The sequence below is a fragment of the Alligator mississippiensis genome, chromosome 9, assembly GCF_030867095.1.
Source record: "Alligator mississippiensis isolate rAllMis1 chromosome 9, rAllMis1, whole genome shotgun sequence".
NCBI lineage: Eukaryota > Metazoa > Chordata > Crocodylia > Alligatoridae > Alligator > Alligator mississippiensis.
Genome location: NC_081832.1, coordinates 20,560,718 through 20,585,229, shown reverse-complemented (window position 1 = coordinate 20,585,229; position 24,512 = coordinate 20,560,718). Strand labels below are relative to the sequence as shown.

The window sequence follows — 24,512 nt, the reverse complement described above, 5'->3', positions numbered from 1 at the left end:
CTTACAACTCCTCTGGGACCTGTTGAAGCTGCACTCATCTCTTGGGGCTGCACTTATCTCTTCCTCCTTCTGAGTTGGGGCTCTCCTAGGCTTTAGGCCCACTTGTGGCCCTGTGCACTGCCCCATGCACCAATGGCCCTGCCTTGTACAGGAGGGTTGGAGACACAAGCTGCCCTGTGCGGCTCCAGGACCTCGGTCCGCTCCTGAACCCTCCATGCACTGACCTGTGCACCAGTTGCCCTGCCTTGTGCAGGGGTTGGATACTCAAGCTGCCAAGTGCAGCTCCAGAGTCTCAGTCCACTCCTGGATTCTTCATGCACCAATCCATGCACCAGCTGCCCTGCCTCGTGCAGCGGGGTTGGAGACCTGAGCTGCCGCATACAACACTGGGGTCTCAGTCTGCTCCTGGACCCTCCATGCACCAACCTGTGCACCAACACCATACTCCCTCATGGCAGGGCTGGGGACATAGCCACTTGCCACTCCCCGTCTTATGTGTCATCTTCTGGGCTTTTCTGGGGCAACCCCTCTGCCCTGATGGCCAGCTCTGCCAGCTCTTCTTAGTCCTCTTCTTCATCCCTCGTTGCAGCTGTCAGTCTGCTAGGCATGCTGCCTTTTTATCCTCTTCAGAGGCTTGGATTGGAAATGAAACAATTAGACAGAGGGGAGTGCTAGTCCCCTCTCTGGTCTGGCTCTTCACTTTACCCCTGGGTAGAGGCAGGGCAAGCCTCTCCCCATCCAGCACCTGATTGGTGGGGAGGGAAGAAATGCCCCCACCAATCACTTTAAACCTTCTTGAAAATCAGTGCACTGGGCTGCTGCTGGCAAGCCCACCACATCAATAAGGTAACAGCAACCAGTAATACTAACAAGGCCATATGTGTCCAGAAAAAAAACGGAGCAGAAAAACACAATCAGAGATCAGTTACAAAGAAGCTCCATTTTGGATACAGAAAAGAAAGCCTGTAGGTAATGTAGAGCATTTCTCACTTTCCAGGTTTCCTCTGGTCAACTCTAAAGCCCAAAGTGAATGAACCCTTTCCTCTTCCTTTTCAAAGAATCCTTGCACTGCTCTCAGGCCACGAACAAATAAAAAATAAATTAAACTCAAGCACCAGCAATACTTGTAGAAAAATGATTTTGCTACAATCTTCTTCTTGTATGTAGCAAATAATCTCACCTGCTTTGTAGTGGCAGGGGAGATTATTTGCTACATACAAGAAGAAGATTGTAGCAAAATCATAACAGGGTTTAGTGAAGAAGTCTAACTACAGCCAGTACTATGTTGTTCAACGTCCATAAAACAGCATAGCTTATTGATTAAGTTTTTCAGCTGACAGAACTTTCACAAACAAACATAACCCCAATTTCAGTTCCACCAACAAAAGCCTCCTGGATACCAAGTATCAGACTTTCTGGAGATACAAGCACCCACAACCAATTTGTATTTTCAAAGGCATCAAAAATGCCCAGCTTCCTTGAAAGACTTTCCATGGTCTCTGAAGCAACACGTACTAGAAATGTCAATGTTTCAATGAACAATTTTTTTTTCCGCCTCTCTTTCTTCAGTACTGAGAAAAATTTAGTTTGTTTTTTTTTTTTTCTCCCAGGATTACAACAGTCCCCACAGAGACACTGAGCATCACCTTGCTGGACCAAACGGATGGCACCGAGACAATAAATCAGGTTGTGCTAACACAGTATACCAACATGCTCAGCAAAGCCAAACATTTGTTGAAACACACACAAACTGAAATTTAGTGAGACAGGAACCATCTGAGGATTACTGTCCTGTAAATCAGCTGTTTCCAATTACAATAAAAATGGAGGGGAAAAAGATATAGACAAACTATATAGATCAGCTGTCTATCTCATTAATTTATCTACAGAGACAGTAAGAGAAAGAGACCAGGGAGCTTATGTATGTATTTGCGTTTCCAGATAGGCATTCATTTTCAATTCCAAATCAAATTTATACAAATATCAGTCTGTACTCACATATTAATAGATAGAGAAAGTATAGAGAAAGTGTTAGACATCTTTAAACTATGAACATCTCCACTGCTTCATATTAAACAGAGATGACAGATAAGATGAGTCACTTTTTAGAAATTTAAAAGAAGAAAAGAAGTTCTAAAGTCACACTAACCCTTCATTTTCTCAGGAAGGGTAAGGGGAGCATCTCTGAATAATGTAATGCTTCACTATTCACATAAACTTCTGTTTATTTTATGACAAAATAGAGACGGATAACCTTGGTCCATTATAACTGCCCCTGATGCCTGGAAGAAATGCATTAACCTTTTTCTCCACTACAACATAGGAGTAAATCAGTCACAAATGAAAAAGATGGTCTCACCTCAAAATCAATTCTTAACAGACTTTCAAAAACCTCTTCCATTTACCAGCATTCATGTATTTTCTATCACAGTGCCCTTCTTAAAAGGACATTTCACCACTTCCTTGAAAATCAAAACCTGCCTTGCCTACTTTTGTCTGTCACCTGCTATGGATTATCCTCACAATAAAATGAGTTTCAGCATCTGCACAAACAATTCCTGTAGAAATGTCCCAGCATGGGTATACCTACCTTACCAAAAGCAGCAGGAGCCTGTAACTGAAGACAGCATTCCCATACAGCTTACCCCAATCATGCTAAGTACAGCTAACTACAGATCTAAAACAATAACACTGATTTCATTTGCAACCTAACCGCAGATATTTTGGCTATTTGGGAGCGAGAGAGACAAAAGACAGCTACGTATGCATGCACTATTGGTATGAACCTAAAACAAATTCTGAAAACACACAGACCACCCTTAGCTTCTAGTATCACCTAAACATAGGGATCTTCTGAATTCGCACTTGCAATTTTTGTGGAAACTGCAAATTCAGGCGGGTTCTGCAAACAATGGCAGGCTCTGCAAACTTGCCAGCAAGCAGAGAGATTTCGAGCATGGAAAGGGCAGGGAGACAAGGGATCAGGGAGGAGTGGGGGCAGGGCTGTTCACAGCAGGAAGCATGGAGGCTGAAAGCAGCTACTACAGCCTCCATACTTCCTGCTGTGAGCAGCTCCTCCCTGCCCCCACAATCCCTTGTCCTCCTCTACCCTCCCCATGCTCCAAAACTCTGCTTGCCAGTAAGCTGCTTATTATTATTATTATTATTATTGCAACTAGCACACCAAAATTGCTGGGCCCGCTGCTTGGGGATGGCCTGAAACTGCAGCTTAATTACCCTGATTAAGCTCAGGGAAGTCATTAATCTATGCTTAATAACACATAGATTAATGACTTCTCCAGGCTTATTTAGGTAGTTAATCTGTGGTTTTGGGCCATGTGGCAATCCGTAGAGAAGGGCAGGACTGCTGGGGCCCCTTGGCCAGATATTGGGGGTGGGGAGGGCTGCTGTGCTCAGTGCATGAAAATGGCAGCCAGCCCCAGGATCTGCCCACAAACTCAGCCAGCCACCTCTTTAAGTTCATTAAACCCCTACCTAAAGATCCCCTGCCCAACCAAAATTAGAACAATCAGCTTCCAGCATAGGCTTCAACATATAAGCTCACCAGCTGCTGATGCAGTAAGTCATTCTCTTCATTCCTCTTCCCCATCTTGTAGTACTACACATTTAGGTATGTTATATGGGGTTTCTGGGCAAAACCCTTGATTTGTTTAAAAGATTGATTTCAAAAGATCTGTGCCCATGGATGTCTGCCAAGATTCAAGGCTTCTTTTAAAGAACCCATTACGTGGTACTCTTGGAGGAGAAAAAGATAGAAAGAGATACTGAAATTACTTTACATTCATCCATTACTTTTTATTGGAAGAGTCAGACTCCTCTACAAATGCAAATTCAGGAATCATTCCAAGACCTCTGGGAAATAGATGAACAGTATATATCCCATTTAGAAAGAGATGAAACAAGTCATAGAAGGATTAATTTGCCCAAGGCAATACAGAAAGAATGTGACAGAGGTTGGAATGGAAGACCCAATCTTCTGATACCCAGTCCCTGGAGGGAAGGCATGCAAAACACTTTCACCTTCTGTGAAGAATTTGTGTGTCACACCATTTGGATATTCCTGAGAATACAAAGTCTGACAGAAGACCATACCCCTGTTCCTGTTTAAAATACATTGTGTTTTGTTGGCTGCTTTGTCATCAAGGAAAACTAAAGTCTGATTTAAAAGGCAAGGTTTCATTTTCACCTAGAAGCTAAAAAAACTGGCACTATGAGTCAGAAACCTTTGATTCTCCTAGGTACGCTAACAATGCAGACTTTTTGCAAGACTAATTAACGGTGAAATGCAGTATTATAAAGTGACACTGAAGCAGAGAGGGGAAATTTTGATTCATGATATTTTGGATTGCATTGCTCTAATTGTTTCCCTGTGTAATTACACATATTCTAGATAATGTTCTTGTACTCCAATTTGTCTTAATATATAATAGTGTTGTAAACACTTTCTGTCTCCTGAGAATCTCCTTGGAATCAAGGTGATTTATCTAAAAGTGGATATAGTCCTTGTTTACAGTGTTTTAATACATTAGATATGAATCTAAATACATCTTTGGAATTAAACAGTTACATAAATGTATTTTTGATAGGAATTAAAAAGGAAGTACAAAGTTTAAAACCTGTCCAAGTGGCAGCAATGGTTTATGTCATTTCTTCTTGTTATTTAATTCCTCTGCTACTGAAGACCACAAATTACCATTATATCTCAGTTCTAATATGCCAGACCTTTGTTCTATCATGGACTTTCACAATGGAAAGATGATCAGTTAAAAAGGAAAACATACTGCCCTGCCATTGGTCTGATCTGTATAGGGTTCCTCAAGATAGGGATAGACAAACTTACCTCACAACTGAACCCATATATGAAGAAGAGAAGTTAATTAACTTATCAGCTGTAATTTCTGTATCCCCTTAACCTATGTCTTGAGGGTCTTGAGCTAGCCCAGGAACATTGTTGAGAAATAAATCCCATCCATTCATATCTGCTCCATGTATGACCAAGTCTACAGGTTAGGCAGTGTAGACAGCTTTGAAGCAACCCTGAGCAACCACCCTAGCAACATACTCAGAGGTACACCTGAGCTCTCTGTGCCATTTAGTTTGTGGGGCAAGGCATGCACAGAGGTTGTCTCCATCAGCAGTCCCAGGCTCACTAGGAAGGCTGCACAGACACTGTGTTAGTAATCTTCTCTTGTTCAGATGTCTGCTATTCTACCAAATTTACTGACCCATTTTCAGCAGAAGGGCTTCTAACTTTCCAACAACATTCAACAATCTTATGTGCTTTTTGTAAAAGGAACCAACAAGGCATAAGTAGGTAACAATGACAGGGCAAGAGGAAAGGATGTCTTAGGGTTCTATCTTTTATTGGACTGATTATGTAATTGGGATAAAGTTAGACAAGCTTTTGAATGCGAGGCATTCTTTGTCAGGTTTCTGCTCATAGGTACACAAATACAGCACAGTGATAGCACAGTGACACACAACAGAGGGCAAGAGGAGGTGTATGAGAGCTGATATACCAATTGCATCGGAAGATGCCCCTACCCCCGAACAAACCACTTCTGCCTGGTTATTCCAGCTATTTTACCAAAGAGTGTGGCCCAAAGTAGTTGCAATGCAGTCCAGCAGCCAGCCAAATACATTTACCCCTTATATTTGAGTTCTGAAGCAGCCATTAGACATTCTCTTGCCCCTCAGAGGAAACTCACTCAAAGCATTTCCTTGTAACTTTTTTATTAAATTGCTGAATTTAGATCCATTGTACTGTTTTTAAATCACTGCTGTTGTAGTGAATAGGAAAATTTAAAGGCGATGCTTAAATAAATCCAGCCACATTTATTGCCCTGGGGCACAGATTGATTTGCATATTTATTAGGCATATTTTATAAGAGTACACAGCCCCATACACCCGCTGCTGTGACACAGTTATTTTCTAGAACATAACTTGTTGGCAGTCACGGGCATTACATGAAACACACTGGGTGGGGGAGGAGGGGATAGATATTACGTATTCCTTGTAAAAGAGAATAAAACAGGAGAATGAAGGAAATAGATTGGGTGCCTGAGGGTATAAAAAAAGAACAAATTTTGAAGGAACTCATTATTAGCTCTCCTAATAATGCAAATTTAAATGTTCAAAAACAACAACAAAAAAGGAATAGAATTGGAGTTAATTTTCTGAAGACATGAGTCCCCTTGAATTGGCTGATGAAAAACACAATCCATTTTCTTGCCTCTTTTTTGTTCCTTAATGGGATTCAAATAATCAATTACTCAATTTAATTGCAATAGAACCAGTTTCTCCCCACAGCTCTCCAACGTTGCTGTTAAGGTGAACAAAGCACTGAATGAGCTTAATTGCATGCAAGATGCTTGTTTGGATACAAACATAGGGTATAAAATGATTATATCATGCAGTGAATCATAGAACACAAAACTTTACATTACAGAAAGCTGAGGCTAAAGCTCTCAAATGTTAGAAATTACCAGAATTTAAATTATTCAAGAAATTTAAATCAACCTTCTTGTGCATGTGATACTGTCTTTAAATGATCACATACTTCTTTTTTTTTAATATAGCAATCCCCCCCCCTTGTTCCATGCAGTGACCAATGGTACTCACTGAATAAGCAGCCATTCCATATTTTATTTTATTCCAGTTGTTCAGTCTGTGACCCTGTGCATTATTTACCACCAACCCTGCTCTAAAGACAGAATTATTAATTTCCTTGTGACTTTTGCTGTGGTTCTCATTCATGTAGCATCCAGGTGCTTTACAAACAATTCATTTTCATAATACCTGAGAGGAAAGGAGATAGCATTTTAAAGATTGGGGGCTGAGGAATGGAGATTAATGCCAACAGATTTTACGTGCCTTACCTGAGACACCTAGGACATTTAAGATTTTTCAGAGCTGTTCATCAATGTATAGCATTTGTATATTCAAGGCACACCTCCCGCTGACTTCAGCTACAGCTATGAGTACTCAGCAGTTCTATAAATCAAACCCCAGGGTCTCAAGTCAGGCACCCAGAAAATGATATAGTTAGTGACCACCTGTGAAAAGCTAAGTTTAAGTGAGCTGCCCAACCACAGGTTGAAACTCTGGCAGAGACATCAATAGCCTCCAGTTCTCCCAGTAGCATTCAAGAGTCTTAATAATAAGTTCTTTCATTTTCTTTCTGCAGGGAATAAAGCGGGGGACTATATACTTCCAGTTTCATCAAGAAATTAAACTGGGATACTACAGATAAGTCTCCTTTTCTACAGAACCCTGATTCATCTGCAGGACAGGTCTGCATTGTCCACTGAATGAGAAAACTTACCTCTGCGAAATAACAACCCACTATATGATTATGTAACTTGAGACTATGTCATAATGTGTATAAAGAAGGGGGCTGAATTAAGGCTGCCAAAGCAAGCTTCATTTTGGCATTTAATAACATTTTAAGTGCTGACTCTGCAGACATAGTATTCACTTAACATTGTGTTTATGCTTGCATGTGTGCATGTGTATTATAGGCATGGAAAAATAAAATAAACTGCAGGCCTGTTCTAGAGTATTGATGTCAAATGTGAGAGGTAAGGATTTCTTAGAGTGATATCTCTTATTGGACAAACTATGTTATTTAAGGTAAAGTTAGACAAGCTTTGAAATGCAAGACATTCTTCCAGAGACCTGTCTAAATATAAATCATAGTAATGCACTGGAGTCTTGAATCAGTTCCAATGCAATCCCAATGACTGAAAATCATCCAACTTTCATTCTCAGCCCGGGGGCCAACCAGACCCAGTTAGAAACTCCCTTGAGGTCCTGGGCCTGGGACCCAAAGTCATTGGATTATAGGTTCCGGCTGTGGGACTGCAATTGATTTTATCATCTCCATGCAGCAGTCCCAAGTTAATACAACGTATGTTACTCAATACAATTGGGGGATCTTCCTTATTCGAAAACATGTAACTTTGCTATAGTACAAGAGCACTGCTTGAATCCTGCTTGAATGCTCAGATGCAAGCATTTTAAGTACAGTCAACATGTGCAAAGTGTAACATATAACAAGGGTCTCTAAGGTGGTCTATACACATTTTTAAAAAAAAAGGAAGATCTTGATAGACTGTGACAAACCTCCCAAGAGCACAAATACTGTGTCCCACATTATTATTTACAGACATGCATTTAAATATTCATATACAGCATATGTATTTGAAATGCATCAGTATCCAAAATGTAAACTGGATTCTAACTCATTTATATTGGGTACTCCCATTCTTCAGAATTACAGCTCAGATAAATGTATATGTAACTATAGGATAAATACACTAGCACATTTGTGTCACATATAAAGTGATTATTCTAGAAGGAGTATTTTTGATCAGTAGATTCACTTCAGGACAATTAATTATGCAGAGTTGATATTTTTACCTTAATTTCTTATTTTCTCAGACTCTAGCCTCAGCAACCTTGAGGGTTAATCCAGCATGAATAGAGTCAGTATGTCAGCTATTTGTGAGCTTGCCACCCTTTTCTGATTTCCACCACATGCTGATTTTTGTTAATACATACAGCTAAGCTCCTATTTTATCATTCTCCCAGATACAAATGCCATCTAAGTCCTTGGAGGGAGCTGAGGGGACACCATTGTTAACCCACACAGAGGTTGCAGAATCCTGAAAAGAATGTTCAAAACTGGAGCCGGTAGAGGGAAATATCCAGTGACTGAGCCAGCGATGAGAGCAGATTAGAAGCTGAAAAGTCCAGGATAAAAATAATAAACCTTTGAAAAACAAATTAAACTAAAAATAGTCCCTTTGACACGGGAATTCATTAGTACTCAGAGGGCACATCTACATGTGCTATTAGTGTGCATGAATAAACGCTGGAGCTTATTGCTCCCGGGTGCTACATCTGCACATGCGCTTAGGAGCACAGCATATTAAGCTGGGGTGGAGCAGCTCTGGTTGGCTGGAGCCCCAGGGGGGTCAGCCTGCCAGCCTGGGGCTACTCCCTCCAGCTCAACATGCAGTGGAGGGGATGGCTGGGGCATGAGTATTTACAAGTACTATCCTGCTGTAGGGTAAATTAATTTACACCAGTCTAATAGGGGTGCACGTGTAGATGCATAATATTTACTGTGCAGCTAATTTGTCAACTCAGCAGTAAACATTAGGACTGTGCGAAGCTTCAGGTGCTGATTCAATCTGGAGGAGATTCGGTCCGATTTGGTGGCAGGATCTCCAAATCCAAATCGAAATTGGAGACCAATTAAAAGGCCTGAATTGATTAAAAGCTCTCCAAACTGATTCAGAATAGATTTGGAGAGCTTTAGTGATTCAGGCAGTCCCACCTACTGCAGCAGGGAGCTGAACCCGGACTTGAAGCTGGTAAGTAGGGGCTGGGGAAGGTGGAGTTAGAGGAGGGGGGAGGGGACTAACCCCCACCCGCTCCCTCAGACCCCCCTCCCATGGCTGCGCTGCCCACCCCAGCTCCTGGCCCTTTAATAAAAAGCCCAAACTCACGGGGTGCTGCCCAGTGGGGGGGCAATCCCCACTGCCCCCCACTGCCACATGCCATGTGGGGGGCTCATAACAGAGCCACATGGCACGGGGCAGCAGGGATTGCCCCCTGCTGGACAGCAGCCGGTGAGTGAGGGCTTTCTTTTTTAAAGTGTCAGGAGCTGGGGTGGGCAGGGCAGCCATTGCTGGGGCTGGGAAAGCAGCTGGGGAATGGGGCCTGTGTGATTCAGAGATTTGGCTGATTCAGCAGCAGCCAAATCTCCAAATCAGATTCAGACGAATTGATTCAGAACAGTGACTCGAATCACCGAATCGAATCACTGCCCCCCGAATCAGCTGAACACGAAGCGAATACTAGCCGCTTCGCACAGGCCTAGTAAACATCTTGTGGAGGCATGCCCAGAGAAAATATCGTCGCATCATGAATCCTGTAGACATATGTGCTTCAAAGGAACAGATAAAGCCTAAAATTTAAGTGTTGTAAAATTAAGTTTTCTTTATGTTACTTGTAATACCTCTGTAAAATCCAGTTTGCATGCAGCTATGCTTTTTGTTTACTGTTACAATTTCTGTTCTTTGAGTCTGATGCCATGACTGTCATTTTCTATGCGTTTCTGTAAGGCCTAACACCATAGGGTCCTAACGTGGTTACAAATCAAAAAATAATCAAAACATCTAAACCAGGGGTGGGCAATTATTTAGGCCGGAGGGCCACTTAGGGAGTTTTAGTGAATTATTGCGGGCCAGATCACCCCTTTCCTCCACTCCCCTCCCCCCAGAACAAATCACCAAAACTCCTTAAATGGCACTCTGCACCCCACCCCCCACCCCCAAATTGCCAACCCCTGAATTAGGGGAACCTAATCTTTGCTCCCACCTTTGCCCTGCACCCCATCCCCCACCCTGAGTCCCCAGCATGTGGCTGGCCAGTCAAGGCAGCAGGGAGCATGGCATCATGTTGTGTTCCCACACACCACCTCAAGCCACTTGGGCACAAATGGAGCAGCTCCTGTCTGACCTAGCCACATGCCAGGGACTTGGGGCACCAGGAAGGGTTTGGGGAGAAGCAGGGAACACAACATGGCATCAACCTGACCCGGGCACATGCTGGGGGCTCAGGCACAGGGGAGAGGGTGCAGGGAGAAGGGAGCCAGGAGTCACAGGTTATCTGGGCCTGTCTGGGCCGGTGCTGCACTGTGTTTCCCACTTCTCTCTGCATCTCTCCCTCCTCCCCTGAGTCCCTGGCATGCAGCCAGGGCAATACTGCACTGCGTTCCCACGTGCCTTTTTGGGCCACATGGATGCAGCTGGCATGGCTGCCAGACCCAGCTTTGTGCAAGGGACTCTGGGTCAGCCAGGAACCGTACCAGCAGCTCCACCTGCACCCATATGGTGTAGCCTGAAGTGGCGTGTGGGACTATAGCATAGCACAATGGCACCCACATCACTACAAGGCCTTGGCCTGGCAGACCCTAGATAACTCCCAGCTCCCAGCCATCTTCCCCCTGCCAGTGGGGAGAAACTTACCTGAGCTTCAGTTCACCTGAGACTGGGCTGTTTGGTCTGCGAATGGCTGCAGGGTCAGAGCTGCATGCAGACAGCCTCGGGCAGAAGCCAGGGCAGGAGCTCAGCACCCGCTGCCTTGCAGTATATGCTGGGGGACAGGACAGGGTGGGTTAGGCCAGGGAAGGGAGTGGCTGCTGCTGCAACCAGCTGGCATGGGGAAGGAGGAAGAGAGAGAGAGGCACCAAAAGCCAGGACAGCCGCAGGCTGGATACAGTTCTTCAGAGGAGCAGCTACAGGCTGGATAGAATCATTAGGCAGGCTGGATCCATCCCATGGGCCATATTTTGCCCATCCCAATCTAAACCAATGCAGTCTAACTTTTACTTATAATCATTTTTGCATTACCCGTCTAAGAAAAACTTCGAAGAATTTAAATGGGGATGAACTCTGCAGTTTTTTTGTTGGGTTTTTTTTTTTTTTTTAATGTGAGTTCTATAGAAGACACTGCAAAAATAATAGTTGTATAAGGGTTTTGAACCATGCTATAGAGTTTTACACTAAGATGAAACTCCACAATAAATTCTGTAGACAATTTTCAGTAATATATTGAATAGCTTATCATTTGCTCCAAGATTCTTAGCACTGTCCTGCCTGAATTTCAACCGCTGAAAGGGAAATATTTGTTTAAAGCAATTTATTTCCATGGGAATATATTTTTAGATTTCATTTGTGGAAACATTTCTATTGATCTTTGGTTTTCTAAAACTCATTTTCACAAAAAATTAAATACTGGGCTCAGTGTAATTAGTCAAGTTCCAAAAAACTAGCATCTCTGGCAATTGTGTTGGCGGCAGGGGGTGCATGCATGCATGCATATGGGAGTAACATGAAATATGTGTCTTTGTTTCTGGCAAGCAAAACAGCCATCATTCCCTGTTTCCCTTCAGGTCTTCTGCAAGTGGGACCCAATCAGTAGGTTTAGGACTGCCCCAGTGAGACATTTTCCCTCTAAAGAGAATATGTCAATGCTGGCAACATGCAACCAGCACACAGAGGCTGAGGGTAAAAGCTAGGAACTGCTGACCAATGGGACTATCTAATTCAGAGAGTGATCATATGAATTGTTTAGCCTAGGCCAGCAAGGTAATATAAAGGACTGTTTTAAAATTAATGTTTAGATTTGATATATTTCAGGGAGGAGAAGAAAGCAGTTGGCTTCAGCTTGCTGATGGGCATAATGCCTTCTAGATGCTTAATTTAGCTTGGCTGCCACACAATACTATATGCTCACATCAATGTTGCCTGGCAAAGGCCTCACACACAGAACAGAAAGGATCCACTAAGGTTTTCAGATTTTGCTGCTATCACAATGATTTACTTGGGTAGAATTAGAAACTGCAAAGTATTGTAGATCAGAGGGCAAAAAATGCCAAACAAAATACCTGTTGTTTATGTGACCATGCTTTATCATTACTGGAAAATAAATCTCCTGGGACTTTAGAGCAAATACAGCATTTGTGAACGTTCACCCAAACAATAGCAACGACAAGGGAATTTGCTTTAGCTATACTTGAGACCCTTAGCCTTTGACTGTCATGAACACGCTTCCAAATGAGTTCAGTAGCAGTGATTTTTAAGCAAACAAAAGATATATTATGAATATTTCAATACAAATATTCATACGGTAAACCCAACTCCAAAACAGATGCTTATCCAATTAGAGAACAGAAACAGTATGATGTAAACCATGTGTTCAACAAGAATTAAAAGCTCAAGTTTCAGCCTACAAAAAAAAAAAAAAAAATGTTCAATTCTGTTTTCAATTAATTTTGGAGATCGAGTAAGTTAGAGGATGTCAAATGTTAAGAAGAAAGAGGCAGAAGCCACCTTCCAGATCCTGAGGCAGAAGGAAGAGCATTGAATTCTGCTCTTTGAAGATAAACATCTGAATGTTATTTTCCCTCTGTTGCAGCTCCTCCTCTCTCTCAGTCCAACCCCAGCCTTACTAACCCTGTCTTCTATACTTATTTTCATCCCTCTCCCCTCACTATCCCTTAGCCCTTCTTTTTTTCTATTTATTCCTATTAACTCATTCCCTCTTGCTTTCCCTTCAGCCTAACCCACTGAGGAATTTAACATATAATCTGCTAGTCAGCACCTATTTTGCTTTGCTAATACATTACTTGTCTCCCTTCTCTCCTCTAACTCTTTATATGTTTAGATCAGGGGTTGACAGTTGACAATTCTTCTTAGTTCATCACAGGCCATATCCAGCCTGCCAATTGGTCATATCCGGTCCACCTGCCACCACCAGGTGCCTGAGGAGGGAAAGCTAGGGCTATGCTCTCTGCCACTCTTCTCAGCCGCAGCCAGAGCCAAGCCAGGCCATGCAGGGTGCAGACTCCTCTGCCCCACCACCCCACCCTGTACTTTCCTCCTATCACCCAGCTTGCTGTTAGTGCTGCAGCTGTGCAGTCCTGGCAGCATGGCCCACCCACCATAATGAGCTGATGATGCCGCAGCACCGCTAGGAAGTAAGTCATGCCAGCCATGGTGGATGGTGGGGTGGAGATAGGGGCTCAGCCCAGGACAGCTGCCCCTGACTTCCCTGGTGCATCAGAGTGGTAGAAACTCATCACAGCAGGCAGGTGGGCAGACAGGACTGCTGCTTGGCACTGCATCGCACCCTGTCCCACGCAGGCCTGGCTTCCAGCAGCCACAGTTCCAGGACTGTGCAGCACAAACAGGAAGCTGGCTGGGAGACAGGGGATGGATGCAAGGGGGCAGTGGAGTCTGCATGCTGTGCAGCCTGATCCATCCTGGCCCAATCCTGGCTGAAGCAGTGCGGAATAGCACGTGGTGCAGCACTCCCTCCTCAGGCTCCCAGCAGCGGTCAACAGGCTGGACAGGATCAATTGGCATCTCCCCAGCCCCCTCACTTCTCCGCCCAGCCCTCAATAGCTCACCAAAACTCCTTAGAGTGGCCCTCCAGCCCAAATAATTGCCCATCCCTGGTTTAGATTGTATGACTGGATCCCTGCCCTGAAGAACTTCTTCCATTTTTGTGAAACACCTAGCAAAAAGTGCCCCTAAAGCACTACCGCAATATTAAAATCATTACAAATAAAGTATTTGCTAGGAATGGTTTTCCAATCCTTGCTAAGAAAGGGCAGTTGATATGACTGTTATTACTCTGTGACAGTGTGTCACACAAACTCCTGAATAAAGATGCTTAGCTGTTCTGCTGACTCAGCACATCAGAAAGAGCTCATTAGCTCATTAGCTGCTACTACAGATCATGCAACTCTGGGACAGGAGATCTTATACAGAAAACCCTAGAAATACAGAATGCAGATTAATGTTTTATTTTGCAGTTCTTAAGAGAGATTGATACAGGAAAAAAAAGAAAGTTTTGGACACTCTCCAAGTGTGAGTGGGTGTATGTGCATACAGATATGCATGCTCAGAGAAGAATACAGACTCTGCCCATTCACATATCACCTGAAGGAACATGTTTTAGTTTTCAGGGATAATATGAATCCAAACATGCAATACTTTACTCAGAACAAATGACCATTGCCTCAGAGATGCATATGACAGGGATATTACAACCTAGTTTTACAAGGGTTTCTAAACAATTTATGAGGTAGTATGTATGTACAATAGAAGATTTAATTCTTATTAAACAATACTAGAAATGAAAAATGAGCTCTATGTTATTGCCATGTAAGTGAGCATAGATATACAGAAAATCTGTGTCCTGAAAAGATAAGGTGCAGCAGTGAACAGGTTCCATATTACTGATGGGAACAATTCCTTTGCTCATTCATTAATATCTAATATATTGCTATAAACAAACAGACAGTATCTTCTCTCCATCTTTTGCACCCTACCACCACTAAATGGATCCAACTACACATACCCTTCCCCATGAGACTACAACTATCACTGCTCTAATCTTCTTAACAACAAATTTTCTTTAATCTTCTTATCAATAGCAAAATCAATTTTTGTACTGTTTCTCCAAGCTTTAGGGCTAGGGACAGAAATGACACATAAACCAGTATAACTGATCAGAAACCAGTTCTAATCTGTAACACAACAGAAGTTCAGTGCACATAAACCGCTTTCAAAATGGCTAAAATTGATTAAAGATAAACCTGGATGGATGTAGTATCAGCCTTAACCGATTTAAGTTAAATAGGTTTAATGAACTTCTGTCCCAGATGACCTCCAGATTCAAGATAATTCACAGTCCCCCAGCATTTATACCTCCCCTGTAGACTCCCTGCCTCTCAGGCTGGGCTGGCTAGCCTTGCCCCAAGCTCGCCAGGCTGGGCTGGCTAGTCTGCTCCATCTGAGCAGGGAGGTATACTCTAGCATCTCCTGGCTTCTGGCTGGGGCCACTGCAGGCATGTGGCTGTGTTTCCAGAATCAAAAGTGAATGTCTGTTCACTTGCTTATCAGTTCAGTGTATACAGCTTAGACTAACCTGTGAAGACTGAATCAATTCAGCCTTGGGCTTTGTGACTGCTTGTACTTAGCCTAGTGCTTTCGTTTAAAAATTGACCATCGTAAGCAAAGGTATGCTATATGCAGTTACCCCCTTTCATATGTGGGAGTTTTCTCTTCCATTTCCAAACACGTGGCTTTGAATCAGTACTTCTGGAAAATGAAGATTAATGTGGACTTTGCTACAGGTCATATAAGTAATAATGATAAACCCTTACCCTGTAATACCTCAATTCATAAAGCAGAAATTCAAACAAGAACATTAAAAGTACCATACAAATGCCTTGTTCTTCTTGTTGATATCAGTAGGATTTCTTCCCCATTAACTTAAACAAAAAAAGGATCAGACCTCAAAATAATAATATAGCATAATATAATATAACATAATGTAATATAACTTAATATTATCACTGGATTAACTGTAAGTATCCTGTTGATGTTTTTGTTTTACAGTATGATGGGGGACAGGTAAGGTAGCTATTCACCTTTGTTTCCATGCAGCTTTAAAAGCTGAGTCACCAATTTAGTTGCAGTCTGGAGTTCTTCTCAATGATTTAACACACAGTCAGTATCTTGGCATGAACCCAAGATCATGACAAAGTATGAATGAAAAGAGGCCATGGTAAACTCTACCATTTCCTTTGTTATTTCAGAACTGAAGATATTCTAGCTGACAGCAAAAAGAGAGACAAACTGTGTAGCAAAAATTCCCCTTTGTACATTTCCCTTTTGGACATTAATATAACAGAAGCCCCTTCTTGCCTGCACCCCCTTCCCCATCCCCATTTTGTGCATTTCTTTTTTCCTTCTAAGTATTGGCAAAGACCTAGCACATTCATAACATAGGTGTGGCAAGGCTCAGAGCAAGCCAGAAAGCTGAAGTGGCTTTCTATAGGAGAAACTTAGAAACTACATTTACATATTAAGCTCAGTGTCACTAAAGAAAACAAAAACCCCTAAAATATCCACTTCAAAGACTGTAAATATATCCTGGTGCTAACCTAACTCACTTACTGTCCCCAGTAGCCTTTGATCCTCACTACCTCACACTGAATTTTTATATATTTCTCACTGTGCATTTTTATACTTCATCTGTCTCACCTTTACCAAGGCTTTTTTAAATATTTTATTATTTTATACTTTTAAATCCTTAAGGAACGTACTCCCTGTAGAATGAAGTTACACCCTGGACCATTGTTAAAAACTGCATTGAAATTGTAATTGTAAAGTGATAAAATCTGCTAAATTGGTCTGGTCCTTGAGTGAATGCCAGTATGTATGGTGATCAGTAGGTAATTAAATGACAATAGCCTAGCCAAAGGAATTTACCATTACAAAACTCAATTCTAAAAACCATTTTTGACTAATCAAGCCAAGCAACTGATTCCTGGGACTGAGCACCCACCCTATTGACTATTCCTGCAACCCTTAACAATACCATTGTTAATGAATCAAAATCGCAAACTGACTCCCAAAACTACACCACTGGGTGAAACCTCCAGTGACTGTGACTAACAGCTGCCAGGCACTATTCAAGACCCACATGGGGTGCGACCTCCAGACTGGGCAGCCAAAATGATGCTGGGGGAATCACACAAGTCTGCCAGAAAGGGATAAAAGATAGTGAAGCATGACCCTCAGTGGCGCCCTCTCATCCAGCCCCTGACCTACCAAAACAGAAGGACAAGCTGGCAACCCCCTTCTGGAGAAGACATTGGCTTGAAGGAAGTTGACCATCAACAGCAGACTCCAGGGCCTCGGACAGGTAGATATACGGACACCAGTGCTCTCGCAATCACTACAGCAGCTACTGTACATTATATTACATGGGTTTAAATTACATGGGTTTAAGTGAGTGTGTGTGTGTGTGTATGCGTATGCGTGTGTACGCACATGAACTAAGGTGGCCAGTACCCCTCATAACTCAAAGTTTGCATTTATGATTTTATTGCTATCTTCACATCCCATACAATAACTTAGAATTCATTATGATCCCGTGAGTTGGTCCTTTGTAGCCAATGAGACAGAGAGCCACGGGATACTATGAGCATTTTCTTCACAAAAAGTAGCTTCATAGCTGAATAAAGATGTTTGCAGAGCTGAAGACTGTTCAGACTGCTACACTGATCTGTGCCCACACAACATCATCAGCTGTCAAAGCCCACAGCCTCTCTGTATGTTGGAACTCAAAATAAGAAGGGATAGAGTGCCAGGCTCCACCCTCTTAAAATGTATGATCAGCTCAATCATTTTATAACCACTTCAATTACACCATACCAAAGTCTATAAAGTCAAATTAATTTTGAGTCTACTTGAGGTCCTAAGTCCACAGTCCTGGGAGGACACAAGGAAACAAGAACCTGAAGGACTGGCTTTGAATTAAGTTAAAGGTTATTAAAGGAGTGGGAGGAGTGGGGGGGGGAAGATCAAGAGAGATAACCTAAAGGAAACTAATTATTCAACTGATGCATTTTGAGGTAACCAAGGTCCCTGCTGCCCTCTCTCCTTGTTGCCCAGAACTATATTATGGAATGCTAATGTTATTTAGGTAATACGCTTACTTATATATCAGATCTTCAAAAGTCTTTATATTGATTTACTAATTCATTACAATCTCTTTTTTTAAAGTTTTTAATGCTCCAAGATCCAGTATGCAATGTTTCTGACCAGGGCAGTGCTAGGGGGGGACTTGAGGAGCTAGAGCTACCCCAAAATTTGCCTTAGCCCCCCCATAGCCACCACTCCCAGTGCTGCTCCTCCCCTCTGTGCAGCTGAGCTTGACCCACTCCCACCCACAGTGCAGCCCCTCAGTTTTCTGTCTAACCCACCTCAGCCCCCCTCACCGGGAAGAGGCTGGTGCCACCCCTGTTTCTGACATTCCAAAACTAGGGTAAGATAGATGGTGTGCATTTATCAGATATTAGAAAAAATTGGGCTTGATTAAATGGTGTTTAGTCTGATTAAGACTCAGTAATCATCTTTCTACCATGAATATATACGATTTTAGATTTTGCAATAATGAACAGGAGCAATAACGGTTTATTATATAACTACAAGTGCACAAAAAGACACAGGGACAGATTGCAAAACTCTTACTCGTGAGCATAATGCATTCATGCTTTGCTTAATTCTTTACCAAATAATGACTTCTTGAATAAGTGGGTGTGAGCCAAGTGGAAATTATAGCTGAGTAGTGGTACATGGTGAGAATGGAAGTGCATTGTTAATACAGGAAAATCTGAGGAATCTGAAGAAAAATGTTTGACTAAGAAAAAGGGACACTACCGCTAAAATCCACCAGTGTAAATGAGCCAAGTTGTGCTGCTCAGTATCAGTAAAACATACAGTGAAATCAGGTACACCATAGTCTGTTTAGGAATTATACTATCTTGCCAATTTTGGAAGTGGAACCTAGAACTTTTCAAACAGCATGAGGGGTTTTGAAGGAATCTAACATCAAAGATTATTTCCTACAGGTTACAAAAAAATTAGGGCACAGGTCTGGAGCAAGTATCATCTAAAAAGTAAGGGGACGCACATTACCCTCCTTCTACTAATAATATTTATAAAGATTAGGAAAATAATTGTACACATGTACACACACACAATTTCCTTTCAACCAAGAATTGCAGATAGCTTTGTGAACATTAACTAGGCTTCAAAACATCGCTCTGTGATAATACGAGACAAGTAGTGTCATTCTTTTTTTTCACATGTGTTAACAAGCTGAGAAACGGTTAATTTAGATGCAACATCAAATTTTAGTTGCCTGACTGCAAACACCGCTCTGCCATTTTCCAGAAGTGCCAAGTTACATCGACTTCAAATCAAGTTGAAGGTACATATCCTAGGACTAAAATGCTCAGACTTCCCTGCATATCTTTAGCACCCAAATCCATATAAAGCCAAATCTTCATCCCATAATCAGTAAATCCCATTCAACTGAAAAAAAGCAAAGCTGGCCAATTCTTCTTAGTTCATCTCATGAATAAAATCACCAGCCAACACAGCACAGCAACTAATAAATAATGAGAACAATGTATTACATTAATAACAATGATGACAAAGACGACGTCAACAACAACAGCAACAGCAATAGCAGCACTCCAGCAACAGTATGAGGAAAAAAGCAAACACACACTGACATACCTAGGCATTAATCTTTCAAGAAAATACTGAACAGATCAACTTTTCTTTTCTCTGCTCAGCAGGCTTTTATATACAACATGAATAACTGTTCCTATAAGAAACAGCCCCTTCCCCTATCATATTTTATGGGGGTTGTAACATTTTACATACACCTCTGGTACCACACTAGTTTCCATAGTAACAGAGTATGATGCTTTATTTAAAAAAATCAACCAACAACAACAACAAACGTAGAGAAAAATTGAGCATACTACAGTATTCTATAGAAAGGATCCAGAATCATTCCCATAATGCTACAGAAAACTGAAGTGACTGGGACTGCATGTGGAGGATGCTGCAAGATCCCACACAAAAAATTAGAAAGCCAAAGTAATGTGCTGGAATCATAGATGAGGCTGGATAGACTGTGTGTTTGGAAAAACAGAGGGATTATGACTTGGATATGTAGAACTCTCCCAGCTTTAACATATGGCAACCTTTTACTATGGCTATAGGGAAAAAAAAAACCAGTTTTCCAACACCTTTCTAACATTAATTGCTCATTTATTAGAAAACAAATCAAGCCAGCCAGGAAGAAAAATAAAGTTGAACTGTACTGCTAACAGTTCCCCAGAGGGATGGGAAGTGATTATTGAGTTAAATGGCTACATTGTTAACAATTGCCACAAAGAGTAGCAGACCCTGTAAGATTCACTTTTCACTGCCAATTTACTGATGACAAAATCTGCTAGGAAATGAATTAACTTCATTAGCCTCTCCTCATCCCATCCCTGAACACCAGATTCAAATATATAGTAGTAGTTGTTTTTCTTTTATGACCCAGCATCAACATTTAGAAATATTTATATAACATATGCCCTTTCCTTTTCTTTCTTGCACTATATCAGTGCCCTCAAGCATTTGGACATTGCTGATAATCAACAATGTTAATGGAAGAGGCTATAGTGTTTAACTAATCCACCTAGCTTGTTCAGGTGAACAATCCCCATACAGCTCACTGTCCCAGTTTTTCCCTGAATGTTATTTCAAGGATGTAAATAAGTTTAATCTCCATGATTTCTACTGGCAATAAAACCACACCGAAGAGCACAAGAGTCACAAGTCCTACATGTTCAACTAGTCAGACAATATGTAATACGTACACATTTTAATAAGAAATATTTCCCCTTAAGGAAAGTTACTGAAATGAGGATCAGTGGCTGATAGATTCATTCTGAATTTTACTGCTATGGGTTCGGGGAAAAATTGATTAAACTGGATGTGGACCTTGTGGCTAATAGAGAGTTTAAAATCTCAAGAACTGATCAGTAGAGTTATATTTTTAAAAAGTTAGAAATAGCATGCAACTAAAACAAGTAATAAAAGGTGAGAAATAAAGAAAAAATATTACAAACAGCACAACACAACAATTATATAAACAAGAAGAGACAACAAAAGGGATTAATAAGATAACCCACTATGAAACAGAGTCCCAGGAGAAAACCATTATCTTTTTGTTATATTTCCAAGAGTATTTCTCATAAGTTTTATGGACAGGATGAGAAAGGAACTGGGCAAAACAGGGGGGCATTGCATGTTGTTTTGCTTTTAGCACCAAACTTTTGGCTTCCCCATTTTTACATTACCATACAACAAAACAAATAAAAGCAGCCAACTGCTTGCACAATGACTTTTCACAATGTTTAACAAAAGGCTATTGAATAAACACATTACGCTTTGAAAAAAAAAATTTCAATCACACAGTAGACAAGCAATATTTGCATCTTAATAGTTATGGAGAGAGCACCACCTGATGGAAGACACTAGAAGTACACTGACTACAGCAGAGTCACAACACTCAGTATGTCACTGGCATCTAAGAGGTGAGGGGTGTTTGTACATTTTGTCTATTTGCTTTTATCATCTGAATATTATCTGAGAAAATTGATAAGAGGGCATTCAGAACTCAGCAGTTAATAGTTATTCAAAAAGAGAAACCACTTTCTGCAATTTCATTCACTGAAGCAACTCAGCAGCCCCATTTATATCTAAAAATGAGATCCTTTTATCACTTTGAATAGTAAAGCACAAGTTCAAGCAGACTAAACCCTAGCTTTCCCACTTAACCAACAATGACAAGAGAATATTTTCACCCTGTTCAGCCATTTGCTTTCATTACACTTGGACATGTTCAGCCCTTTGCCATTTATCCATCTCCCAAAAGTCCCTCTCTCTCAAAAAAAGTTTGGAAACATACTTAAAATAGATTTTTTTCCCCTAGGCAAGTGGCTAAATGATTCATTAAAAATCTAGGATACAGTCTCAATTTGTGCCAGTTCCAATCATATGCATATTGAAATCACAGTCTAAATACCCATTAAAAAACCCCTCCACGTATGGTTTTACTCATGAAGGGAGCTATTTAACAAGGTTACATTTCCCAGTGTTTTTAAGGAATCTGATAGAGTGCACAGTTGCCTAGCAATCTAAACAGACTACTGTAGTTTTGTTATTAAACACCACTGGATTCACGTCAACATCTACTTCAAAGCTGAAAGGGGTCTCTTCTACCTACTCACCCCTATTCATGCAAAGCTTTCCTTTAAACAATTTTGTAGTGATCCCATTTCTTTGGGCTGACTGCACAGTTACTATTTACTACCTGCCGATATTTATACTTTCAAGGACCCATACAAGAGTCACTAGTGCTCTCTCAGCCTCTTAGCCAAGAAAACCCTTTCACAATGCAAGGTGCACTGAACTCAAGTGTCCTGGACACCCGTGCTGGAGGTCTGGAGTACACATAGACAAGTAGCAATGACCTGCATGTATCGTCACTAAAGCAAGGGTTGGGCCAGGAAGTTGTTTGTATTCATTTTGCAGTCAAAGAGAAGAAAGACTTTTTGGTTTAGGTTGTGAAGAGAAAAGGAGGTGAGAGGAGACAGGTGTAAATGTACTGATACAAAGTGAGATGGGAGGTATATATTAAGAATCTTCTAAGGAAAACTGCACACCAAGAAGGACCCAGGAGAAAACACAAATCACTCTCCACACTTTCTAGTTGATTTATAAAGGCTAAGAAAAGCAGCAGACTGGCTCAATAGGCACCACTCATCTTGAAGTCATTTCAATTATGCTTCAAGGAACTGCTGGGGGTGGGCAGTAATAGGAGGCTCCTCCGAATGCACACATGGCTCAAGCCGCATCTTTCTGAAGATCAGTGACAGATCCCGACAAGTGTGAAACAAGTCGAAGCATCTCAACCATCCAGAGAAAGTTATTCAAACTTTGGGCTCCCGAGGAGTGGGGAGAGAGAGAAAAAAAAGCTGCCACTGAACTTCTAAAAATGTTGTCTGACTTCGGTTTAAAGGTAGAGGATAGCGAGGCATCCCGATGTGGCACATTTTTCAAATGCTCGGCCCCGTCCTTGCTACAGAACAACTGCTTACTATAAAAAGGACTCGAGTGTCTTGAGTCTAAGGAAGAAGGAGATGCTCGCATTGCACACACGCCACAACTTTTAAAGTAACGTGCTATCCCCACATCGGCTAGACATAAAACAGAATCTACACACACTCACTCTCACTCACACTCACTCTTACACATACACACACACACACACCTTCCGTGGAGCCAAGCAAACATAACGGAGCCCCGACAAATCCGCGTTAGGGCCGAGGCAGCGCCGGCTCCGGTGACAGAGACACCCCGTGCGACAAGGACTTTGAACACGATCGCTCTTTTCCTTGCCATCTCCAGGGTTTCGCAGATAAGTCTATTCTTATTCTTTCCAGCTCACGATCTCCCAGGGAAGAACACCCCCCCCCCCCCCAACCCAGCAGCTTGATATGAAAGAAGGGGAAGGGGTATAGAAAAAAAAGGAAAAGCAAATGACACCATTCGGCACACTGCACCGCTTTCGGTCTCAACCCACGAACGCAGCCCGAGATAAGGTCAGTCTCCCCAACACAAAGCGCAGAGCAAGCAACTCACCGCAAAAGACAAACTTAAGCAGGGGCAGCATTTCCACGGACACAATGCTCTGCAATGCAAACCTCTCGGCTGTCCCCGAGCCAAGCGGAAAGCATTCAGGAGGGCTCCCTTCAGAACAAGGGACGAGCAGATGAACTCACCTGGAAAGACCTGCCCCTCTGCTTTTTGCAACAGCTGCAACAGCCAGACAATCGTGGCGATCCTGTTCATTCTTCCCCGGAGTTCACATTCCCTTCCCGCTGTAGCAGTGCAGCTGTATCTCGGTGTGCCTCCCAAATATCCCCTGCATTGGTATATCAGAGAGTTGGAGATGTATCTCGGAGCTGAAGCGGCTATCCTGATCTGATGAGTAGCACAAACTGATTGAAGAAGGGAGAGGGAGAGCAGGAGGGGGAAAGAGGGGGGAGAGAGGAGAGACAGAGACGAGAAATTTCCCCTGAGTCCTAACGCCTGCCTGCTTCTCTCCCTTGCTCACACCCACTATCACTAACCAGACTTTTATTGACCTCAGCTAGTGAAACCCATTCTGCACTCCAGCTCTTGTTTGATGGAGGACAGCCCGCAGGGAAATCATGTAATTAAGAAGCTTTTGTACTCAAGAAGCAGTAAAAAATCTCGCAGGGAGCTGGGGTTAGGCATTTGCGAACACATACAGAATAGGAGGCACTAAACTATTTTCCTGAATTAAGGCTTTGAAATCTCAGCTTTGAATCCATTCTGCTGCTCAGTGGAGTACACCAACCCACTCCTAGTGGGGTGGGGAGTGGGGGTGAAGTACAGCATCTTGCAGGCACATCTAGGTTTCCTATACACACGCTGTTCTGGTGAGAAGGCAAAGT

At 42.1% G+C, this 24,512-nt stretch overlaps 1 protein-coding gene across 2 annotated transcripts in view; it reads right to left on the bottom strand.

Annotated features, from left to right (window-relative positions):
- The window catches only part of PTPRT (protein tyrosine phosphatase receptor type T), an 889,034-nt gene extending 864,883 nt beyond the window's left edge, over positions 1-24,151 (bottom strand). For both annotated transcript variants that reach the window (XM_019484632.2, XM_059733217.1), the window contains exon 1: positions 23,814-24,151. In XM_019484632.2, coding sequence (XP_019340177.1) covers positions 23,814-23,883 — 70 coding nt within the window. In that variant the 5' untranslated portion in view covers positions 23,884-24,151. The remainder of the gene's footprint in view (positions 1-23,813) is intronic.
- Between the last annotated feature and the right edge of the window lie 361 nt (positions 24,152-24,512).